This window comes from Ascidiella aspersa, chromosome 8 (assembly GCF_963924565.1).
Source record: "Ascidiella aspersa chromosome 8, kaAscAspe10.2, whole genome shotgun sequence".
Classification (NCBI taxonomy): domain Eukaryota; kingdom Metazoa; phylum Chordata; class Ascidiacea; order Phlebobranchia; family Ascidiidae; genus Ascidiella; species Ascidiella aspersa.
Genome location: NC_139454.1, coordinates 7,850,648 through 7,873,070, shown reverse-complemented (window position 1 = coordinate 7,873,070; position 22,423 = coordinate 7,850,648). Strand labels below are relative to the sequence as shown.

At 38.8% G+C, this 22,423-nt stretch overlaps 1 protein-coding gene across 1 annotated transcript in view; it reads right to left on the bottom strand.

Annotated features, from left to right (window-relative positions):
• LOC146135624 (regulating synaptic membrane exocytosis protein 2-like) overlaps nt 1-22,423 on the bottom strand; it is a 61,592-nt gene extending 39,169 nt beyond the window's left edge. The window contains exons 1-9 of the mRNA XM_083396092.1: nt 22,234-22,423; nt 21,444-21,555; nt 20,831-20,947; nt 20,213-20,224; nt 7,086-7,209; nt 5,460-5,672; nt 4,519-4,747; nt 3,206-3,757; nt 1,513-1,730 (exon numbers count right to left, since the gene is read on the bottom strand). Coding sequence (XP_083252218.1) covers nt 1,513-1,730; nt 3,206-3,757; nt 4,519-4,747; nt 5,460-5,672; nt 7,086-7,209; nt 20,213-20,224; nt 20,831-20,947; nt 21,444-21,555; nt 22,234-22,340 — 1,684 coding nt within the window. The 5' untranslated portion in view covers nt 22,341-22,423. The remainder of the gene's footprint in view (nt 1-1,512; nt 1,731-3,205; nt 3,758-4,518; nt 4,748-5,459; nt 5,673-7,085; nt 7,210-20,212; nt 20,225-20,830; nt 20,948-21,443; nt 21,556-22,233) is intronic.

Below are 22,423 nucleotides of genomic sequence, written 5' to 3'. Positions count from 1 at the left end.
AAGAGTTATTTTATATTGTAATGTACCTCACTTTACATCAGAGGCTCTTAAACGGAGGTCTATGAAACCCTTGGAGCTCGTGGGCTAGTTTTAGGGGGTCCATGACAACATTAATGAAATAATTTGAAACATGAAATGAATAAAGAAAATAGTTCAATTAAAAAAAAGCTTCGGTGCAGTTTTCTTAAATGTACTTGACTCCATTTCAGTTTCAGCATTGTTGGGCTGAAAACAGTTAGTTTTCTTAGGTTAACTTGTTGTATGACGTCATCGCTAAAAATGGCATACCGACCCTAGTCCACGCAAACTGAAAAAATATTTTTAGGTGGTCTGCGTTAAAAGTTTGGGCATTGGTTTTCATGCAAGGTCTGCAAGTGTGCAAAGTTAATGTTTTGAGAAACGCACTATTAGGTTCGTCGTGCAACTGTATTGTATAAAACAGTGTTTCTTAACCTTTTATACTTGGGGGCGCACCTAGAGACGTATAAAAACGTGGAGGCGCACCTTACGAGCGAAGCGAACGCGAAGTTTTTGAGGTTTACCGATATTTCTCTTGAATTGCCTGCATTTTTTTATTATACGGGTTTTATAGTTGCATATCTTTAAAGGGACTTCCAGCCTTTGAGACTAAAAACGTTATTTTGTCCATTAAAGTCTTATTCCGATTAATTTACTTATTTCGACATGTTTTTTACTATTGCTCGCGGCGCACCTAGCAGCCTTCCATGGCGCACCGGTTGAGAAACGCTGGTATAAACGATAACTTGTGATTTTGAAAAAAACTTGAAAAAAAAAACATTAAAAAAATTTTTTAAAAACAACATTAAAAAAATGTCCGATTTAAACGCAAGAAAACGCAAAACCAAAACTCGCGCCAGACTTTCCCACACTGCTATATTGTACGAAACATGACGTGTGATTTTTAGACCTGATTCTGACCATTTAGGACTTATCCGATTTAGACGTTAAAACGACTTTTAGGTATTCGGTATGTTAGTCCTATTTTATTCCGAACTGTGTTTCATTGATTTTTTATTCCGAACTGTGTTTCATTGATATCTAAAGTGGCGCCTGACGCGTATATTGACGATAAAACTCAAAGCTTAAAACCCTAGAAAAACCAGGATCAGACATTTCCTTTGAAAAATATCTGATCCTGGTTTTACTCGGGAGTTTTTTAAACTTTGAGTTTATTGTGTTTCATTGATGTTGCTCTCATCTCGGTCTTATGGCTGGAGTAAACTCAAAACCAAAAAAAACGCGCCAGACTTACCCACAGTACTGTATTGTACAAAACATGAAGTGTGATTTTTAGGCCTGATTCTGACCATTTAGGACTTATTTTGACGGACTTAGGACTTATTCCTATTTAGGCGTTACAACGACTACAAGGTATTCGGTATTAGTCCTAGTTTAGTCGTATTACGAACTGCATATTATTGACGTTGTTCCTATTTCGGTCTTATGGTTGGGGTAAACGCAAAACCCCCCAAAAAAACGCGCCAGACTTACCCATACTGCTGGGCAGGGTGGCGCTCTTGGGGTGAGCCAAAGACCTCGGGTCGGTGGTCTGCTGCTGTTGCCTTGACGACGAGGAGGCCAGGGTCTCTTGGGAGCTGGTCGAGTAGCGGGGGTGCTGGTGGTGCCGGGGGGCGTCCAGGCCCGGCGCCATGGCCGGTTCCACGGACGTGTGACGCGAGGGGCGCGGGCTCTTGGAGCGATCGGCACCCCTGGAAGTTGCACATAAAAGTTTGTTTGCTATTTTTTTCGGAGAATTAGAAAACTCAGGATGGCTGATATTACACGGTTGTATGTATTTTTCTGTTAACTTTTAAGACATAAGGAAAATTTTATGAGTTATACTTGTTTTACTAAAAACACTAAACAGTCTAAATGCCATCTGATTCGAAAGCAACCTTTTAGCTAAGATCAGAATGGAAGGCAATGCGAAAAGCTTTACAGCACAATGCACAACAACATGTGTCGTCACATTGTAAGGGATTGATATAGGTGTTCAAATTGAGCTGGTGGAGTTGAAAAAACAAAGAATGAGCAACTTGTGAAATTCGAAAAAAGGACAAATCTGCTTGACTTAAGGAAATCGGCGCTTTTATCTCCAAATTTACGATAATTGGCTGAAAAACACTGTCGTTGTATTATTGAGGAATGCTGTGTGTCTTTGTTTTAAAGCAACATTTTTTAAAACGTTAGGTATCGCATCGACACCAATACCGATACCACTAAAGTATCGGACGAGTAGCGATACTACCACCTGGCATCAGGTATCGGCTCCGATCTCATTTTATCTAACATCTTTACAAGTGCCCAGAACAATAAATACTGGTAATGCGGCCGCCAATAGCTCAACGGTTGTGCACCCCTGGCCAATGGTATTCGATTAAATCACGTGTGTACGAATTGTAATTCCTGAAAACAATTAAATACGTTCGTTTATGTCAGAAGTGACCTGATAACCGATACAAGATTGCAGTATCGGAACTCGTCCGATACTCGGGTGGTATCAGTGGCAATTCGCTATCAAATTTATACGACTATTAAGGTGTAGTTTGTTGCACTATAAGCAGCGTTTTCTACCTGGCTAAGTTTTGGCGTAACTTAAAAATATCAGTAATAGGGGTCAGTAAATTTTCATATCCAAAGTAGATTAACCCGCTTTTTTAGTTTGAACTTCTTATTCACTTGGCTCTAGTGTAGACATTTTGGTATTTAATTAAAGTGATCTCGAATATTTTGTCCAAAATGTTAGACGTCAGACTGAAAAATTACCGTGGACTGTAATCAGTTTAACTCTTTTTAACCAGTTTTAAAAAGTGTAATTCCCATCCCACGACCATATACGTTATTAAGGTCGAAAACTGATCAGCAATACAGGACCTCTTAAGGTAGAACATTATCCAAGTTTTATCAAAAATAGGCAGGTATTGGTTGCGGTGCAGAAATTCGCTCAAACATCAAAGAGAAAAATTAATTTTGAACAAATCTAGGCGTGTATTGGCTGTTTATGGCGTGTGATTACCTTACGATTATGACGCTTTTTTTCTCAAATGGAGACACTTTTTTAATTACGTTGTGGCTTAAAAAATCTGTAATAAAATATGAGCAAAAAAACCTAACTACAACAGTGCGATCGTCAAACGTTGTACTAGTCCACGAAAAAGTTAATAAAATCGACCAGATTACTTGCCTGCTGCTGGCCGGACTACGGCTAGCCCTTGGCGATCGCGGCCTCTGGCCAAAATCGGCAACGGACAGCGACGCTTCGGACGAAAAAGACGGCGAGACAGGCACCTTGCCTTGCTGCTGCTGCTGTTGGGACTTGGGAGCTTGTAAAGCAGCGGACGAACTGCTTTCAGGTAAGGAGCTTACTGGATTAATCCTCTCCTCAACCGCAAGGCCCGGTCGAGAACGGGAAGAACTAGGGGTTCGACTCCGCTCTCTTTCGCCGTTGTACACTTCACCGTGCTGTTGGTGTATTTGGAGGCTGGAGCGACAGTCGCTGCGACTTTCGCTTTGCTGCTGTTTGCTGGTCGGAGTAGCGGACGAGTCGCGGTCGGCGAGTTTTGCGAGTTTGCGGGTCACCAACTCGTGACTCGTCCGGTCGTAGACGGTGCGTCGCGGGTCGCGGGGACTGGTGGAACCCGGCGTCGTAATGGCCTGGTTTTGGGGCGACCGGGCCGCGGCCGGGGGTGGGTACAAGGCACTGTTGCTGTGGCTGAGACGAGGAGAATCAGTCCGGCTGCAAAGGTTGGTGGAAAAGGAGTTGCTTGCTGATATGAAGCAAAGTTAGGGAGCATAATTGATTTGAGGTTAAAGTAAGACGTAATAAGAATATCAAAGCCCATACAGAAGTGGGTGGCATTTTTAACGTTTTGAATAACTCTTTTATTGAAAGCGTTCAAAATGATATCTTCTTCTGTATGGGTTTTGATATTCTTATTAAGCAAAGTTATAATTTGCGCTTTTTGGTATAATTGGCATTTAAGCGGTCGAAAAAGCAAACTCGCGTGCACATAAAGACAAGCAAATTACCAGACATTCTGGTAGATAGAAAAAGACCACCAAGACAAACGATGTCGTAGTCAGGTATTGACTAAATAAAACAGACCAGATGGATAGAAATAGTAAGAATCACTAAGGCCAAAAAGAAAGACGGGCGAACTGACATCACAACACACATAGCTGAGAAGCACGATAAAAGGGCACTTGAGCTTTCTAGACCTGGAAATATCGGACGTTCCCAGAGCCAAAAACACGAAGGCATACAAAGTAAGGCATAGGACAGTGGTTCCCAACCGGGGTGCCATGTCTAATGCTCAAGGGTGGATCTGACTTTCGCTCTATTGGTAAGACCCTTGAAACAACTATTTGACTAGAATTAGAGTACTGTATTTCAAATGATGTTTTCCTACGTATATTCAGTTGATTGTAAACAATTGGGAACCACTGGTATAGAAAGCCGCAAGCAGCTGCCTTATTGGAAGCTTCCCAAATACGAACCTGTTGGAAGCCAAGCTCACTGCCGGCGTTTTCTCGTCAATCGGGCTTGTGATGGGCTGAGCGACGACGGCCTGTGATTGGCGGCAGAGCACTAGGTCCGAGTTGGTGCTCGACCTGCGGCGTCCGCGCGTAGCCTTCGATGTTTCGCTGCCGTCTGCGCTGCCAGTCGATGGTATGCGTGGTCGGTTGGCTTGGGGCGAGACAGGGTTGGCCGGATTCGGCTCCGTGCCTGTGCAGGGGTGATTTCGTGAGCAGATTGGACAAAACAATGGGTATTTGTTTTATTGCATTATTTTGATGAATTTGAGCAAAACTTCGAAGAGTTTGAGCGATATTTTCAAGAGTTTAAGCGAGTTTTGTTTGTGCGGTATTTCAAAGAATTTAAGAAAAATTTCTATATATTTATGTGAAATTTCGATGCACTTTAGCGATATACTGCTCGTTATCATTCTTATTTGATTTGTAAGTTAGTTGCGTGCTCTAAATTTAATTTAAATTCTCATTTTAGATTTTGGTAAATTGCTATTTTACCAAACGACGTTTTTCAGTTTCTTAGCTTTTAGCCGCAATAGTGTAAATTTTTAACTGAATTGAACTTGAATTAACCAGTTTAAATTGATACTTTTTTTAAATTTGTTGCGAATGACTTGGCATTACAAGCCTTTATAATTTAAAAAATATTATATTTCACGGAGCATAGGTAATTTCTGGGAAATCTTAAAATTAAAATGACAATCCACTTAATGTGTTTGTTTTTATAGGTGTAACTATAATTTGTCGATGGTGTTAATCTTTGCACAAAACTAGGGTTAATCTTCCACCAAATTGAAGTTTAATACAAAAACTAATAAAAGCTAAACAAACTCACAAAGCACAGCTAAAAATTTAAGGGCATTAATCCACTAACACACGGAAGCCTTTAGACTCCAGCGGCCGTATACCTGTTATCGCGCCAAAGCGGGGAATTTCGGGACTGTAGTCGGTCTTGGCAAGCTGCGGTTCGCTGTTGCCCTTTTTCAACTTGCCCTCGTGGGGGTTTCGCGACCCCTTGCTGCCCCTCCGGTGCGCCAGGAACGATCCCTTGCCGCGGTTCTCGATCTGAGCGAGACTGGCCGAGCCTGGCATCTTCTTGGCGGCGTACATCCGATTAAGCTCTGTGGGGGGAATTGTAAAGACGTGATGAGTCGACTTAAACTTAGAAGTAGTTCGGACAATAACTCGACTAGAATGCATTTTAAATCCGGAGTTGTTTGGACAAATCTCGACATCTTGTCTATAGATTTATTTGTTTAAATAAAACGACTCTATTAAAACTTGTCTCCAGGCGTTCTTTGGACAGATAAATTTACTCGAGTGCATATTGTTTAAGGGGGTTATTTTGAAATAATACCTAGACTCAAGTGTTGCACTAAATATGGGATATTGGAAATAACCTTGACCCACGCAAGATAAATGTCCACCTGATTTCCTGATTAGTAACAGCAGAATACTCTAACTAAGCTAGCATTGTAGACCAGACTCTTTTAAAAGATCTTAAAATATATCTATATATATGAGCTAGAGCGAAATACGTCAGTATATATATCTTTGATAGGGCCACTACCTGACCTGAATTGCTTGCATTGCTATATTAGTATGCTGTTAGACTCGAGTCTACTTTAAATCAGGAATTGTTTGAACAAATGATCTACTTAGACGACGACTCGCCGCAAGTTTAGTTCCACTCCAGAGTAACTTAGATAAAACATAACTTAAGGGCACTCCGACTGTCATTTCCATGGCTTGAATAGAGAGCACTTAAGTGGCTGTTTTTGTTTAGCTTGCTAACACCAATACGGAATAACTAGTTGTAACGCATTAAGAAGAAAATCCATCAAAAAAGTAACAAAACACAGACCACCTGATGGTTACTTTAACTTGAAAAACGGACTGGTCAAATAAATTCGTTATAGCTTTTTAAAGGGGGCCGCATATGGTTGCATTTAGACTTTTCACCAAGATATTATCGCATACCATTTTTTACGACATTAGGCTGCCCTTAAAACCCTGGCATTTTCGATGTTGTTACAATGTAAAGGAAATCGTGTAAGAAAACGAGTTTCGCAACCCGATTTTTGGATTGTATGCAAATGCGCCGCTACATAAATCGTTTATTTTTTTCAGTCCGTGTAGGCTTCAACTAGCGTTGGCAAATACTTGACACTTTATTCTGATACCGATATCCGATTTTTTGAACAAACAATATAACGATGCGGTCCAATACTGAATGACGTTATACTATGATCAAACAAGCAAAATAGAATAAATCTAAAAGTCTAAAGACATTTTTTCCGGTTTTTAAGCCAAAAATTGCCTGCAAGTTGAGTAACCTCCACATAGTACTACATTTCAATAAATTTAAATTTAAGCAGAAAACATTGCATTACAATTTATGGTTAAAATAACTATTCTAATATGGTATAGGATGGTCACCGATACCACCCTATTTATCGGATGAGTACCGATACTAGCACTTGGCAACAGGTATCGGCTCCGATCCGATATTATCGGACATCCCTAGCTCTCACCATGGGCCGGAATGTGTTCCAATCTTAGGGTTAGATCCGACTGTTGTTGGTTGCCGTTGTACCAAGCTCCGGTCTTAGTGATGATGTCTTGCTGCTTCCGACACAGGTTACAAACCCAAATTGCCTGAAACACCAGGTAAACGGTTGTGAAAAAATCGTCAGCGAAAATAAAAAAATATATATTTTTAAAAAATCGCCAGCGAAAAAGCCCTTTTGTCGCATTTCATTAAATTGCATGAAATGTATAAAATTGTCTAAAAAGATGTATATAGGTTGAAATGGGACTTTGAAGAAGCCTGTATTAAGAAAGTTTCAAAAACGTTCAAATTTATACCTACTAGTTACTGTATGGGCTTTTGATGTTTTTGTATTTTTGCAACAGTTTTGCATTAACTTTGTTGCGAGTGACTTGTGCATATAATCGTTCCCTAATGTAAACATGTTTCGTAATATAGCCCTTCAAGTGGCAACGTACATTTTCAACGTGCAAAACCAAATCAATTCGAGCGCAACCGTATACATTGAAACGTGACTGCGTCGAGATTTAGCCAGTGAACGTGACCCAATGTACAAATTTAATAAACACAGCGGCCGATTTCAAAGAACAGATTAATGGCTACGCACAAAGGGCCGTCGCAGTCGTAATAGAGAAACAGCCAATTACCAAATGAGTCCGCACAAATGTTAAAGGCTTGAGAAAACAGCAAATTCTTTTCGCAGTATGTGAAGCATCAACTCGAATAGCTGTCAACTGGCATGAAAAAATGGGATTTTTTTCAACAGCAAGGAGCCATAACCAATATCAACAAATCGGACTTCAGCCATAAGACCAAAATAAGAACAACATCAACGTCAGAATAAAACACAGTTCAAGAGAAGACCAAAATAGGACTAATACATAATAGTCGCAATACTGTCTAAATCGGAATAAGTCCTTAACCCGCCGGAATAAGACGTAAATTTTTCGCTTAATCATGTCGTTGATCTTAATACTATGTTTTTTATATATGTCTGCTTTAGGTAATTTGTTTGCTTTTTAGGTCTTATTGTATCCGACAAATCGTGTTTTTTTTAATAATGGAAACAGTCTGTGAAGAACAATGGAAACCCATATATTATTATACTATTCAATGTGCTCATAATGTTGGGTGAAAAAATAATATTTTTCTAAGCCTGTTTCAACCCTGATAGTTGTTGGACCCTTCATGTAATAAGACCCAAAAGAACCACAAAGGGTAAAATAGATCTAAAAATAGTTTATTAAAGGAATATGTATAATATGCTGTTTTTAACATGCAGTATTCTGTCTTTTAATAAAGTTGTTTTAGATCTTTTTGAACCTTTGTGGTTCTTTTGGATCGCTTAAAATGTGATTAAGGACCTGTCGCAAATGAAACGTGGACAAACTTTATTATGTATATTAAATAAAAACATAACGCTATGAAAAGCCCTATGCGAAACAAGAAAAATCAACCGATGTAAATCAAGAAAGAAATTAAACACTTACAGCGAACAAAAAATAAGACAAACCTATGCTAAACAGGAAAACTCCTAAAATAAGCCAACAAAGAGACCATAACCGATAGTTCGATATACAACAAGAACGTACAGCGCTACAAAGGATTGAAGACACAAACGATTTTTTAAGAGGCGGAATTGAAGCGACAATCAATGGAAAGCGCTACCGATAGAAAACGAGCGGGCAGACGGGACAACGAGCTCCGCATAAATGGCGATTACTTAATTATTTACAACGGTGCCACCCGCTCTGCTGCAACTAGGTTCGTCTTGACAGGGTCTCAGCCCAACAGCGGCCTGTTGGCGGCCGATTAAAATTCATTCGGGCTGCAATTTTAGTAATTGTAAGCTGATTCATCGCCGCGCCGCCCTTTACTTATTTATGACGGTCGATTTTGACGATTTTCGGTCAGTTGAAAAGCGTTTCCAACTATAAGTTGATATCAAACTGTGCACTTAGACTTTGACGGACCGGCGTAATTGATTGCCACTCCTTTAAATGACTTGATATAAAAAAATAAAAATTAGTTTAGGGCAGGCGCACAATGACGTCAGTAGTTACTAAAATGTCAATTAAAAAAAATAAAAAATTGTTCTGTTTTTCCTTTTAGAAAACACTAAAAAGGTCGAGTAATAATCGACATCACTTTGATTAAGACGTTTCGATACGAACTTGTATCATATCTTCAGTTAATGTATCGAAACGCCCTAATCACAATTTTTCTGTCAGTTGTAAAGCGTTTAAAACTATAAGTTGATATCAAACTGTGTCCAGACTTAGACGGACCGGCGTAATTGATTGCCACTCCTTTTAATGACTTGACCAAAAAAACGAAAAATCATTTTAAGGCAGGCGCATAACGAGGTCCGCAGTAGTTACTAAAATGTCAATTGAAAAAATAAAAATATATTTTGTTTTTTTTAGAAAAAGGAAAGAAAGAAGACATTTCAATATGCACTTGTATCATTATATTATTAGTTAACGTCACATACAAGTAAGCATTGAAACGCCTTTACCAAGGTGATTATCGATAAACTCGACCTTTTTTAACTTCGGCATTCATTATTAGCCTACGTTACAGATTCGTGCATAGTGTACCTAAAAAAAGGAAATTGCCAAACGGTAAAAAAAATTAAAAGTAAATTTACCTCTTGTTAGGACATAACTTAACCTTTAAAATCATAATACTAATAATAAATAATCAAAACCCAGCGATGCCCGGCAATGGCGTTGAAATATTTTTCATTTGATTAAGGAATTTGAAGCACTGGCGTATTACAGGGACGAGGAAAAATCATTTGCGAAAGCAACCAAGGTTATCGCTCTATATCAGCGCTTCCTAACCGGGGTACAGTTTCAAAGCGCCAAAAAGGGTGCGAAGAGATATTTCAAATCCCTTTTGTTTCAGTTTTCTCTCTATTGGTGAACTTTATAATACAATCTTTTATGTACGATTGAAGTGCAACCAATTCAGGATGTATTTCCAACTTTGGTCAGTTGATGTAAACGGTTTCAAGTTAGTTTATCGTGACAGCATGATTAACTGCTTGGCGAAAATGCTAGTAAGGTTGTCGCGACTATTTCAATTTAATGAATAAAGGGTGTCATAAGCCCTAAAAGTTTGAGAACCAATGCCCGTTAGAGAAGACCGCCCTAACGCGTTTTTACTGGCAAAGTTTGCGCACAAAAGCGAAAGTTGACGCACAAAAGCGACGCAAAACCGCTTTTCGCTATTGGCGTGAGAACAAAAGAGAAAAAGTCACGTAGGGTTGGCAAACAGCGACGTATAGGGGTGCGAGGTTGGTTCAGCTGCACAGTAAACCACATGAGACAAGTTCGAGCATTGTCGGACTGCGCGGCACCAAAGAATACAATACAATGGATTAAACTGTAATGAAAAAAAAAACGCGCATAGGAGTTTTAGTTAGTTAGAAGATTAACAGTATCCCCGAAACAGTACTATTTACCAACACAATCAATCGAACGTTCAGCGTACAATTTTTGTTAAGAATCCGACTCTTTTTAAGGAGCCTGTTGCACGTTAGAATGTGGAACTTACGCAAGGGAAAAAATAAAATCGATTAACAGCATCCCCGAATCTGTACTATTTGTACACCTAATCATTTGGACGGTTAAAAATCAACCAAGATTGTGGCGATGTGCTGCAATTTGGGTTAAGAATCCATTATTTTAGACTTGTGACGCGTTAAAATGTGGAACTTACGTAAGGAAAAAAATAGATGAATGACGTAGGACACAGCTGGTAATTTGTTGGTTTCGTAAAAATTAAACTCATCAAAATAAACTTCAAGAAAAAGGTAAAACGCCATAGTTGAAAACACCAACACCGAGAAGTGAATAAAAATAGATGGATTTGAAAAGCTATTTCTCCTATTTCATTTGGAGTCAGCGTTAGGGTGAGGGGGAAATTAAATTGGTACATAGAACGTCGGGGACGTCACGCTTGCCTATTCCACTACACGAACTGAACAAGTGATAATAATAATAGTCTACTGGACTACAATGCTAGGTTGTTCAACGGTAGGAAACAAAGGAAGTTCAGGTGGCTGTTTCACAAGAAGACAAGTCAGCCATTCTCAATTTGTTTTAGCTATTTATTTTTCTTGGATCGTCTATAACAGCGGTTCTCAACCAGTGGGCCATGGCTCACTGGTGGGCCACAAGAACATTTGAGGTGGGTCACAGACCAATTTAAAAAAGCTAAATATAGTTTCGTTTGTGTCGCTATATTTAATTTTACAGTAATTATGGCTTAGGGAGGAATCAAAAAGGAATGTAAATTTATTGTTTAGTCACGAGTATCTCACTAATGCACGGTTGAATAAATGTTTTGAAATATGTTCTGCTGTGTTTTGTTCTAAACCTATTTTACATTTTTTTCTTTCATAAAACAATTGGGCCACAGAATTTTTTTGCAACGTAAATGGGCCACGAAGGAAAAAAGGTTGAGAACCACTGGTCTATAACAATGCATTGCTGCAAGCAAAACATGACATGCAAAGCACAAGGTCTTAGGACCACACCCTTATCTCGTCCTTGCTTAATCTTGATGATATTAATCAATGCGGCTTTTGATGAGAAATTTAAAAGAGCAGATGAGAACTCGAAAGGATTTAGTAATATTATCAGCTAATCTTGTGAGCAACCAATCTGTCAGGATTGCTTTGGCAGCTAATGGGCAACCTATTAGGCACGCTGGCTGCAATAAGACAAAACATAAAACGGCGAGGCGCGTGCAAAGGCAGTTTTATGGCGCTGTTTTTTGGAGTGACAAATAAACTTCTTGCGGGACCGACAAGAATAAAATATAAACTTAGTAAAAAACTCCGATCTTTAACCAATCCTGTTGTTTCTTTACAACCGATTCTGATATTTGTTGAGCGCTTAAATTACTATCGATCAACAGGTGTATTCCAGAGGTGTAGTACGGTGTGTTTGACCTATACAACTATAATCCTGGGTGTTTTCAAAAAAAAAAAAAAAAAAAAAAAAACACTTCCGGAAATTTCTTTTGCGAATTTTCTCCATGTAAATCACGTATTCCAGGCAATGACTGAAAACAACAAGAACTTTGACTATTTTGTAAACAGGTCGAACCGGCCAAGGTTAAGAACTATAAATATAAATTATTTAAATATTATGCACACAAACATATAAAACTTGACCCTAAAGCCTTATAGCGACCAACAACGATAAGCACACTTTCCAATAGGTTAGCGGGTGCCTTCTTGCTCGCCTTTCAAAGCGAATTTCAGTGATTCAATTGTTTCAGCATTAAATCTACCTCACGAGTCAAAAATAGATTTCGCTAAAAATAATGAAGTGAATGTGATATTGATATCGAACGTTTTAAACGGTGCGCCTTAAAATCTGTCGATTACGAAGCCAGGATTTTTTTTAACACAACCCGCGCACAATATTCGGCGGGCTCCTTTTTTGCCAACGCGCCGTATTGTGACGTGGGTTTAAACCACGTTGGAGAATATAAAAATTCTAAGCCACATGTATTTTTAAAACAAAGTGCAATGAATGTACGTACGGCTATCACGCGACCCACAACTACACGATAAGACTAAACTATTCAAAAGTGACTCGCGGCCCACTAAAAATGGCTCTGCGGCCACAGTTTGCCGACCACAGATTAACAGTGTCCCTTAAATGTCAACAGGCTGTAAACACCATTCATCACCGCCACACGCACCCACTTAAACTCTATAGCTTCAACGCTGGCCATAAGACGCTCGGCCATTATCCGAAACAATCCGCGCCTTTTGACCCGCGGAGAAAATTGGCGAACGCATGCAGGCGTATTAGGCGAATTTAACGAGCACACGGCGAGTTATTACGCACGCAAGGTGAAAGCGTCCAAGCCGCGTAATCGCGTGGAAGGGCAATTTCTGAGCCTGAGAGAGACCACATCCAGCACGAAAATAGCGCGACGCTATTTCGAGATGGCCCGGTTTCGGTTCTCGGGCGTTCTTTTCTGCGATTTTTCGCGAGCCGAAATTGCGTTCGCGCACACCTGGGGTATTCGGAAGTTGGGGCTTCGTTGGATTTTGAAGGGCTTTTCGATTTGAAGCGTTAAGCCATTTGCGTCACAAGGCGAAAAGACACTTAAAAACTCGCAGGCATGAAAGGCAGAAATTCGTGCCTGATTAAATTACTTTAAACTGGAATAATTCTGAGATTGGGTCTAAAACTAGTTTGCTAGAAGGGGCAATGAATCGAATATGCATAAAGAAATCTATCGATTTAAGTAACATTGGATTACCTATAGTTCTTAAGCCTAGGAAAAATATCGCAATGTTCAAAAACGCCCAAATCGCCCTCCAATTTCTGTGCACGCAGAACGCCTTGCAGCTGTAGTACGATGACTAAATTAAACATGGGCGCTTAGTTAAAATAATGGCGCCCAAAACTTCAAAGCGCAACAGAACACGGGTCGCCAAAGCTTTGCTGCAATACTTTTTGGGTAGCCACCGAAAAAGGCTACGCAACACTGCTGTAGAACATGTACAAAAGAAAATGGCATGTACCAAAGACAATGGCAGACCACAACCTTGTTTTCAAAATTTCACAGAGCATCAAACATGTCACGCTATGCGGGAAGGGCGAAAACAGGCAAAGCGCCCTACAGCCCCCGTAGCTGTAGTAAGAGGTCAAAGTTGAGTTTCGGCTGCAACAACAATAGTAGATCGGACGTCAGGCAAGGACACGCGGGCGGGCCCTTCTCCCCTTGAGAACTATTCGTGGGGAAATCGTGGCTACAAACAAGTGGAGGCGTATTCGAGATCTTATCGAGAGACAGCTCTGACGTAATCGACCGCGGAATTCTGTGCGTCGCATTTGCGTCGTTTCTACAGCTCCAATATAGTGAGCTATGCGTAACGTACAAATTGTTCGCATTGTTTCGGCGTTGACTTTTAATAGCACAATGCTTGGAGATTGTAGTAAGACGTATTAGGAATTTTTAAGCCCATACAGAATTAGGTAGAATTTTGAACGTTTCGAATATCTCTTTATTCATTTTCAACATCTTAATTTTCAGTAACGATGTTGACAATGAATAAAGATATTCGAAACGTTCAAAATGCTACCTACCTCTGTACATACTTTTGATACTTCTTAAATCTTAGAACAAATCAGGCGTGTTGTTTCAAACTACAAAGATTACTTCACCGAAAATGGAGGGGTCTTTACATCTACTTAAAAGGTTTACTTAAGGCACTTTTAACAGAGAATGGCATAATTGCAAGAGCGAATTAAAGTACTTTTTAAAGTAACTTTTTGGCTTTCGACATACGCTTTTTCGCAAAAATATTTCCGGTATTTCACGTCTAGAATTAGGCACTTTGAAAGTCTCATGCTTGTCTTTTAATGCAAGTAAATCGCAAAAAAATGTAGTTGAGGGATGAACTTTCGCTTCGACTGTGGCCAATCCACAGGGTATGACGTCACTCTATCTCGAAAAAAACGTTACGTAAGTGATTAAGCGCTCGCCATTTCATGACATTTTCTGAATACTCTAAATATCCCAGGAAAATGTGGGTATAGAAAGAAGAGACGAAATTCGTGGTCGTGGCGGAATGTGATTGGACGAGCGTTAACGTGTTTTCACGCATAAAAACACCTTAGTGATGTCCGATAATATCGGATCGTAACCGACGCCCGATATAAAGTGACACGAATGGTATTCGTACGATACTTTAGTGTTATCGGTGCCGATCCGATACCAAACTAATTTGTGTATTACAGCCATGGTTTGTAATCCAAGACCTACTTTGCAAAGTAAAATTAGTTTTTTTTCTTCACTTGCGTCCCAGCACCTATTGATAGGAATTTTAATAAGCTTTATGTTCAAATTCAAAAGATCAACCGCATTTTCTCAGTAAGGGTCACTGCAAATAAAGCAACTGCGAATCCAATTCGACAAGAAGTTTACCAAGGTTTAATTCCACAGGCACAAGCGCCGAAGTACAAAAGAAAAAAAAAATCGATTAATCCCTGTCAAATACTGAAATGAACGACATTAACACATTTGCTCCAAATACCATTACTGTACAATCTATGGCGTCCAATAACAATATAAACCGATCCGCACACTCCTTGAGGTCAATTGTGAAGCATACTATTAAAGCAGTGGTTCTCAACCTTGTTTTGCTGCCAACTAGAGAAGTCCGATAGTATCGGATCGGAGCCGATACCCGAAGCCAGCTGGAAGTATCAGCACCCGGCCGATATTAAGGTATTATCAGCTCCGATCCGTTCCTAATTAATAAGTATTTTAGCCTGCTCTGCTTGCATCATTACTGTAAAAAAGTTCATACTGTAAAACGATAAGTTAGATCGCAACCAATAACTGAAACGTATCGGCACCAACATAATCCTAACACTTTTCACTGTCGTTGCGTATCGATGTTGATTTTATAACTTAGCAATAAAGGCATTTAACCATGTTTTGTGATTTCACGGATATTTTTGTTTTTGGAGCAAACTTCGGTTTAATGGCCTGGAAAGTGGACCAGCTCTGTGTGCAAATAACAGGTTAATGGGAAGCACAAAAAATGTAAGGATCTATGTGATAGGAATGCGGCAGTTAAAATATATAATTACTTGTCGGGACAGCTCTGTGTTGATAACCTAGTACGTCTGGATCAATGCACATTTCAAAGCAGCAATCGTTCGGTTTGTTTTGCTGCCAACTAGAGAAGTCCGATAGTATCGGATCGGAGCCGATACCCGAAGCCAGCTGGAAGTATCAGTGCCCGGCCGATATTAAGGCATCATCAGCTCCGATCCGTTCCTAATTAATAAGTATTTTCGCCTGCTCTGCTTGCATCATTGATCGACAGATTCGGTGAGTCTGCAATGGCTTTCAGTGTACTGATGATATGTAATCGTTGGTCAAAAATCAACTTGAGAAGGGCTAGATTTCAGTTGTTAGCATACATATGTGTGTACATATGTTTCATTGTATAAGTATTTTATCTATTATTTGAGATGTAACCCAGCAATTTTTATCTTGAAAGATAAATTTATTAAATATTTAGAAAAGAAAAGGTTTTTAAACCTTTTAGTGGTAAAGTCAGTTTTAATCCAACAACCTAAAAAATTACCTTTAATCGGTTTAATTTTATATTTTGTGTTGATTTGAGGATACCAATGACGTCATTGGTACCGGGTCGGATCGCGTCCCGTTTTTACAAGGTATCGGTTATCGGTAAAATGTCATATATCGGACATGACTACAATGCCAACCGTTGTATATATTTCTGTTCGCTCAATAAAAGAAATCATTTAATTAAAACTTTCTATGTAAATAGACCAAAGACAAAAACTCGCCTCGGACGCTAGTCACAGAATTCAGTGGTTGTCAACCTTTTTTCTTTCGTGTCCCATTTACGTTGCAAAAAAATTCTGTGGCCCAATAGAATTTTTATGAAAGAAAAAGCTTTAAAATAGGTTTACAACAAAACACAGCAGACCATATTTTAAAACAGATTATTCATTCAATCGTGCATTAGTGGGATACTTGCGGCTGAACAATAAAGTTACATTCCTTTTTAATACTCCCCAAGCCACTGGTTGAGAACCGCTGTTTTAGATTATTGTCTCAACGTGGATAGGAGAGAATATACGTTATACGCCAGTCGCAATCATTTTACACTTATATTGTATTTCCTAAACTCGGCATACGACGATAAGAGGTAAGTAAAAGATGCTTGCGCACTATCTTGAAACGCCTTTCGGTACGATTCGCAATACGGAAGGTGGGCCACATGTAGAGAACCACAGTCTTAACGGCTAGCGCAAATTTCGAATGGATCACCGGGGTTTTGGTATAGTGTTAGCGGAGATTACTCAGATGATGATTTTAAATATCGATCGCTTTTAAAACCGCTGTTGTGTTGCAAACGTTACATTTTCAAACGGCTCTCAGTTCCGTGGGTGCTTCTTATGCTATTTGATCAGGTACATCAGGGAAAATTAAAGGTATGGAACAGCACGTTCAGAACTTTTTATACTGCGCTCCCCCCATAATCATTTAACTTTTCGCTAAACTTTTAGATTGGAAAACATAACCTTTTATGTTGTTTACTTCTGCACGTACTTTGTGAAATGTGCAGCTCAGTTTCGTGATTAGTTTTGTATTAGCTTTAAACATTAAATATCGAAGTTTATATCGTGAACTTTCGACGAATGTAACATTTTGTGTGATATTCATGTAGGACAATCACGACCCCTAAAATACGTTGGGCGACTTCCAGTTTGAGCAGCCCTGATTAAGAAAACGTCATTCCCTTTTACCCTTTTACTTGCTATGTATTATTCTAATTCGGGCGCCCAATTTGCTTTGAACGGCCAATTTCGAGGTATTTGTATGCCAATATTAATATATATCGTTTACAGCTTTGAATACATCTTTGTAACAAAAACATTTTAATACTTGTCTGAGGTTGTAATGGCGACATTTTAAAGCAATATCAACCAAGACTAATCTCATAATGGTTGCTTTAGAATTAGGATACCGTAGTCACTAAGGTTAAACAGGTTTTGAACGGGACAGATGCTGCGATTGAGATTACTACGCTTTATTGAGGCAAGGTGGGCGTGTCAATCATCCGCATTGACTTTGCTTGTTTTTTTCAAGTAAGAAAACCTAAACATGTATCAGCAGCGAAGCAAAACGGTAAGACGCATATTCATCAGATGTTCAGATGTAACAACGTTATCGAGCCGATTTGAAACCGTCCGAATTTGAAATGGCAATCGATTATTTTAAAGCGGGCCGACCGGGCAGCGTAACTGCAATGCGCCTATAGATCAATAATAAGAATTTCTGCATGGGGGCACTCGGGGAAAGATGAGAAATCGACTGTGGTCACATCGTGAATTCAAATGATGGCCGTGTTTGCTGGACAGTTTACTGCGCCAATGCAAGACAGCAAATAAACGCTTCGAAGTCTCTATCGTAACGCTTGTTTTATTGCCCTCTCATGGAAGGCAACGTCGTAAACAACTTTACGTTGTTGGTAAACAAACTGCTTGGTTTCAAGTATAGGAAATATGCGATGCGTAAAAACATACCCTAGTGATATTAGACAGCTGAGGAACAAAAACTATGTGTAAAATTTGCGTGAAAACTTTCGCAAACAGGATTTTTGTCAAACGCCTTAGTTAACAGCTGCGAAAACAGAAACGTAACTTATAGCACGCATGTGTATATTTGTGGTCTTGACGTTCTAATGTTTTCCTTGTCAACGATAACGACAAATTCAATACCAGTCATAGTGTACATGATGTAGAACCAGTATTCGACATTAAATCGTTTTGTACGGAATTCTAAAAACCGAACGGTAGCTTCCCGAAAACGAGTAAAAATATGCGAATCCTAGGAAAAACTCAATTTTTCTTCAGCTTGTAAAAATATGAGAAACCTAAAGAAAACTCAATTTTCTTTGGCTCTTTAAAATATGAGAAGCCTATAGAAAACTCAATTTTTTATGGCTGGTAAAAAGCGGGATCTTTTAGCGGGGTGTGTCGTTTTATCGGTTCTTGGGCCCAGGTGTGTCGAACTACCGCCGACTGGTATAGAAGCAATTAATCGGCGGGCGCTTTTCGGGAGTCGATGCACTAAAAGCCAGAGAGGGCACTAGGTCGCCTAATGCATGCGAGTGGTCCCGGCCCGGCGCAGTCGCAAAGGGTGGCCTTGTCAGTCCCCGAGTTCTCGCAAACAGCAGCTGTGTAAACGACGGCGTGTCGCCACAGGAGCGAGCGGTCAAGTGCAAGCCCAGGGGGGCCGGAACCGTGTCGACGCACATTGAAATCGAACTATTCAAGCTTTTGGGGAATTGCTCGGCGTTAGGCCTTCTTTTACAATATTTGTGTCTTTTAATGGGCGATTTTTTGGGAAATTGCTTGATGTTGGGCCTTTCTTTTATAATATTTTTGTCTTTTGTGGGTGATTCACGGCGATGACCTGGTGTTTCATCGGCAGTGACGCATAGATACATTCACGAATTATTCGCCCGGTTATCTCCGGGAAGGTCATGCCGCTTGTTTTTTTAGCGCTGCGCATTTTCTGTTAACTACGCTTTCATATTCTTGAGAAGGTAACCTCGTTTTCCATGTCGGCTTCACAGCAGCAGGACGCGATGGTGCACAAAAACATAAATTGAGAGAATTCTAAAGCCTCTTCCAACTGAACGATCGATTTTTGCCTTTTGAAAAGAGCGCCGCCGCCGCGCATTACGGAATTAAAAGTTCCACGTTTTTCGACACCAATGAATGACGGCATTGCCACCCGGATCTTTTCACCGAAGATAAAGCAATTTCGGATTGTTTTAGTGTTTTTTTACCGTTTTAAGTTTACAAACGTTACAATGCCAATTTTATGTAAAATTTTGCTTTGTTTTACAAGTCTGAAATTATCTTGAAGGCTAAAGTCAGTCTACAAGTATTATAATACTGAAAAAACAAAAGCAATAGTTAATTGCAGAATAAAAGTTGGTGAATGTAAAAATAACTACGAACTGTGCAACTTCAAACAGATCTATTCACTTTTTTGGCGGCGAATAAATCATTCTACAGATATTTAAAATTCTGGCCTAATTCCTAATTGTTGTCAGGTCATCTGACAAAACTAAAAAGCAACCTGGTTTAGTCATAAATCATTCCTGACTCACATTGCAAAAAAGCAGTGGTGGTCAAGGCTCATCTAAAATAGATGGGCCCATATTTATGATGCAGGAGATAATAAATTAGATACAGTTGACAGTCACCAAATGAAAAGTAGCTTTTAAAACACAAATTACCAAAAAACAGGTCGTTAACTTTTCTCAATGCAGTTGAAAGTTGTTTACAATGTCAAAAAATGGGTTGTAGGACAATTCTTTTCAGACAAATGCCATATTTTGGGCATATTTAATAATGTGCCATAAGTAGGTAGCTTGTGTTCAAACAAAACTGTTTGTACTGCATGCGCAATAACAGATAAATTGAAAAAACACAGGCATTCAATGCTTGTGTGATGCAAGTAATATATAAAATTCCAATTCTTATGATTATACATATGAAATTGACCTACCATTCGTTCATTCTATTCCATGGTGTTGATTCAAAACAGGATTGCAAGGTAGAGTTGATATGAAAAAACAGACACCAATTTACTTATTTTTGAAATTCACATACATATACATACACATTTTACAAAAAATATATTTATAAAGTATTCTAAACTGGTAAAACATTGGGTTGCTTGACAAGACACTAATTTGTTATTTATCAGACGTACAAAAGCATTGGCAGTAGAGATCGGCCCATATCTCTTTTTTGGAATGATTACCATAACTGATTTTTATATACAAGTGAGAAACAGTACATCAAACTATATTATGCAAAAAATACATCAAAAATATTATGCAAATTGCATTCAGTTTATCTTTTGATTACATAACTCTTACTTTGTATATATTACCTTATGATACTCTACAACCAAACTGTTTTAGTCAGTCACCAAAATAAAAGCAAATTGCACATTCCGAATTTTAAAAATAAGGAAATTTGTTTGTATGTAAGGAAATACTATAGTTTCCTAGTAAAATATCGGTCCATGTAGGAGTTGAATACTGGTCGATAATATCGCGCATCTCTAATTAGCAGTCTTACTTGTGATACACATACAGGTATTTTACTCAGTACTGACCTTTGTAGATCGAAGCTTCACACGTCCACCGCAACGCGAGCAGAAACGCAGGGCACAATATGCACAGGTGTGACCACAGCCCTCTGCCATCTTTGTTTTATGACACATGGGACATACCTTGATAAAAGTATATATATTTGTTGATACATGGATTATAAGCTTTTTTGAGAGTGTTTTTATCAATAGAACAACTACCTGGGTTCTAAACAAAACTATGCACTTACTTTAAACACATTTTGTAAAACTGATTTCTAATTTTGTCAGTATTTATTTAACACTTTCGATTTAGCCAGTTAAAAATAATATACTTGTCTAAAATAAATAATTTTAGATTCAACAAGGAATGTTTTACATGCTAACACTTCAAGGAAATTAGGGGTTATTTTTACAAAGTAAAAGTGAAAAAAAAATTTACACTATTCGTAAAAATATTTGTTTTATTTCGTAATCAATTTTTAAATACCAGAAATATAAAGATGTTTTGTGAAAATATTTACAAGACATTTCCTTATGTTTTTTTTGTTGTTCATAGCCGTATTCTTGTAATTCTAAATTTGGAAATCCAGTGGCGCTATTAAATGACAAATGGTATTGTCATATGCAATAATCTTACCTGTCCGGAATCAGAAGTTGGTGATAATAATTTCTTGATAGGACTTTGCACAACATCCTGGGCAGGCTTTTTGACATGATCCTTGTAAGAATCAAACTGCTCCTGCAGATTTCTGTTCAAAACATTGAGCACAAAGTTCGATTCAGTTCATTCAGAAAAGATGGCTGATGGATTTATCTCTTAGTACAGTAACTAACTGCCTACAGCAGTGGTTCTCAACCAAGGTGCCGCAGCACCCTGGGGTGCCATTTCTAATGCTTAAGGGTGCAGAGATAAATTTGCAAATCTTGCAAAATCTGATTTTCCCTGAAACCTTTTTGTGTAAGATTAGAGTGGAATAAATCCAATTATAACGTTGTACATTGTGTAGAGTTGTGTGTTGTTTCAATTCCATTTATGGTTTGTTATTTCAGTCAATTACCTACGGAAAAATCTTGTAGGGGTTTTATATTTATTATTTCTGAGGGGTACCGCTAGTCATAAAAGACTGAGAAACACGGGTCTACAGCAATGGCTTTCAACCTGTGTTCCATGAAAGATTGGCAAAACACAGGAAATTGATAATTTGATAAACTTTATGTTGGCTGGTCCTTCTAGTGATGAAACCTAATTTGTTTGGTAAATTGTTTAGTGGTTGGACTGTATAACTGACAAGGTTGCTATATTTTGTGTGACAATCTTGAAGTTTATCTAAAAATTTAACTACACAATCCGTAATTTTTCTTTTTCAAACTTTGAGAGTCACTAGAAAATAAAAAAGGCGATTCGGGTGGGGTAAAACTAAACTCACTTAATCATGATTTTTTCCTTTTTTTCTTCATCTTGCTGACGCTTGATAACCGCTAGAATTTGCTCTTGTTCATCGGGAGTTAAATGACTCAGATCTGGAATTTCCATCGAGGCAATTGTTAATCCATTGGCGTTTTCAAAGTCCTATTGAAAGTGATTTTGAATTCCCGAGTAAAAATTAGCAGGAATTG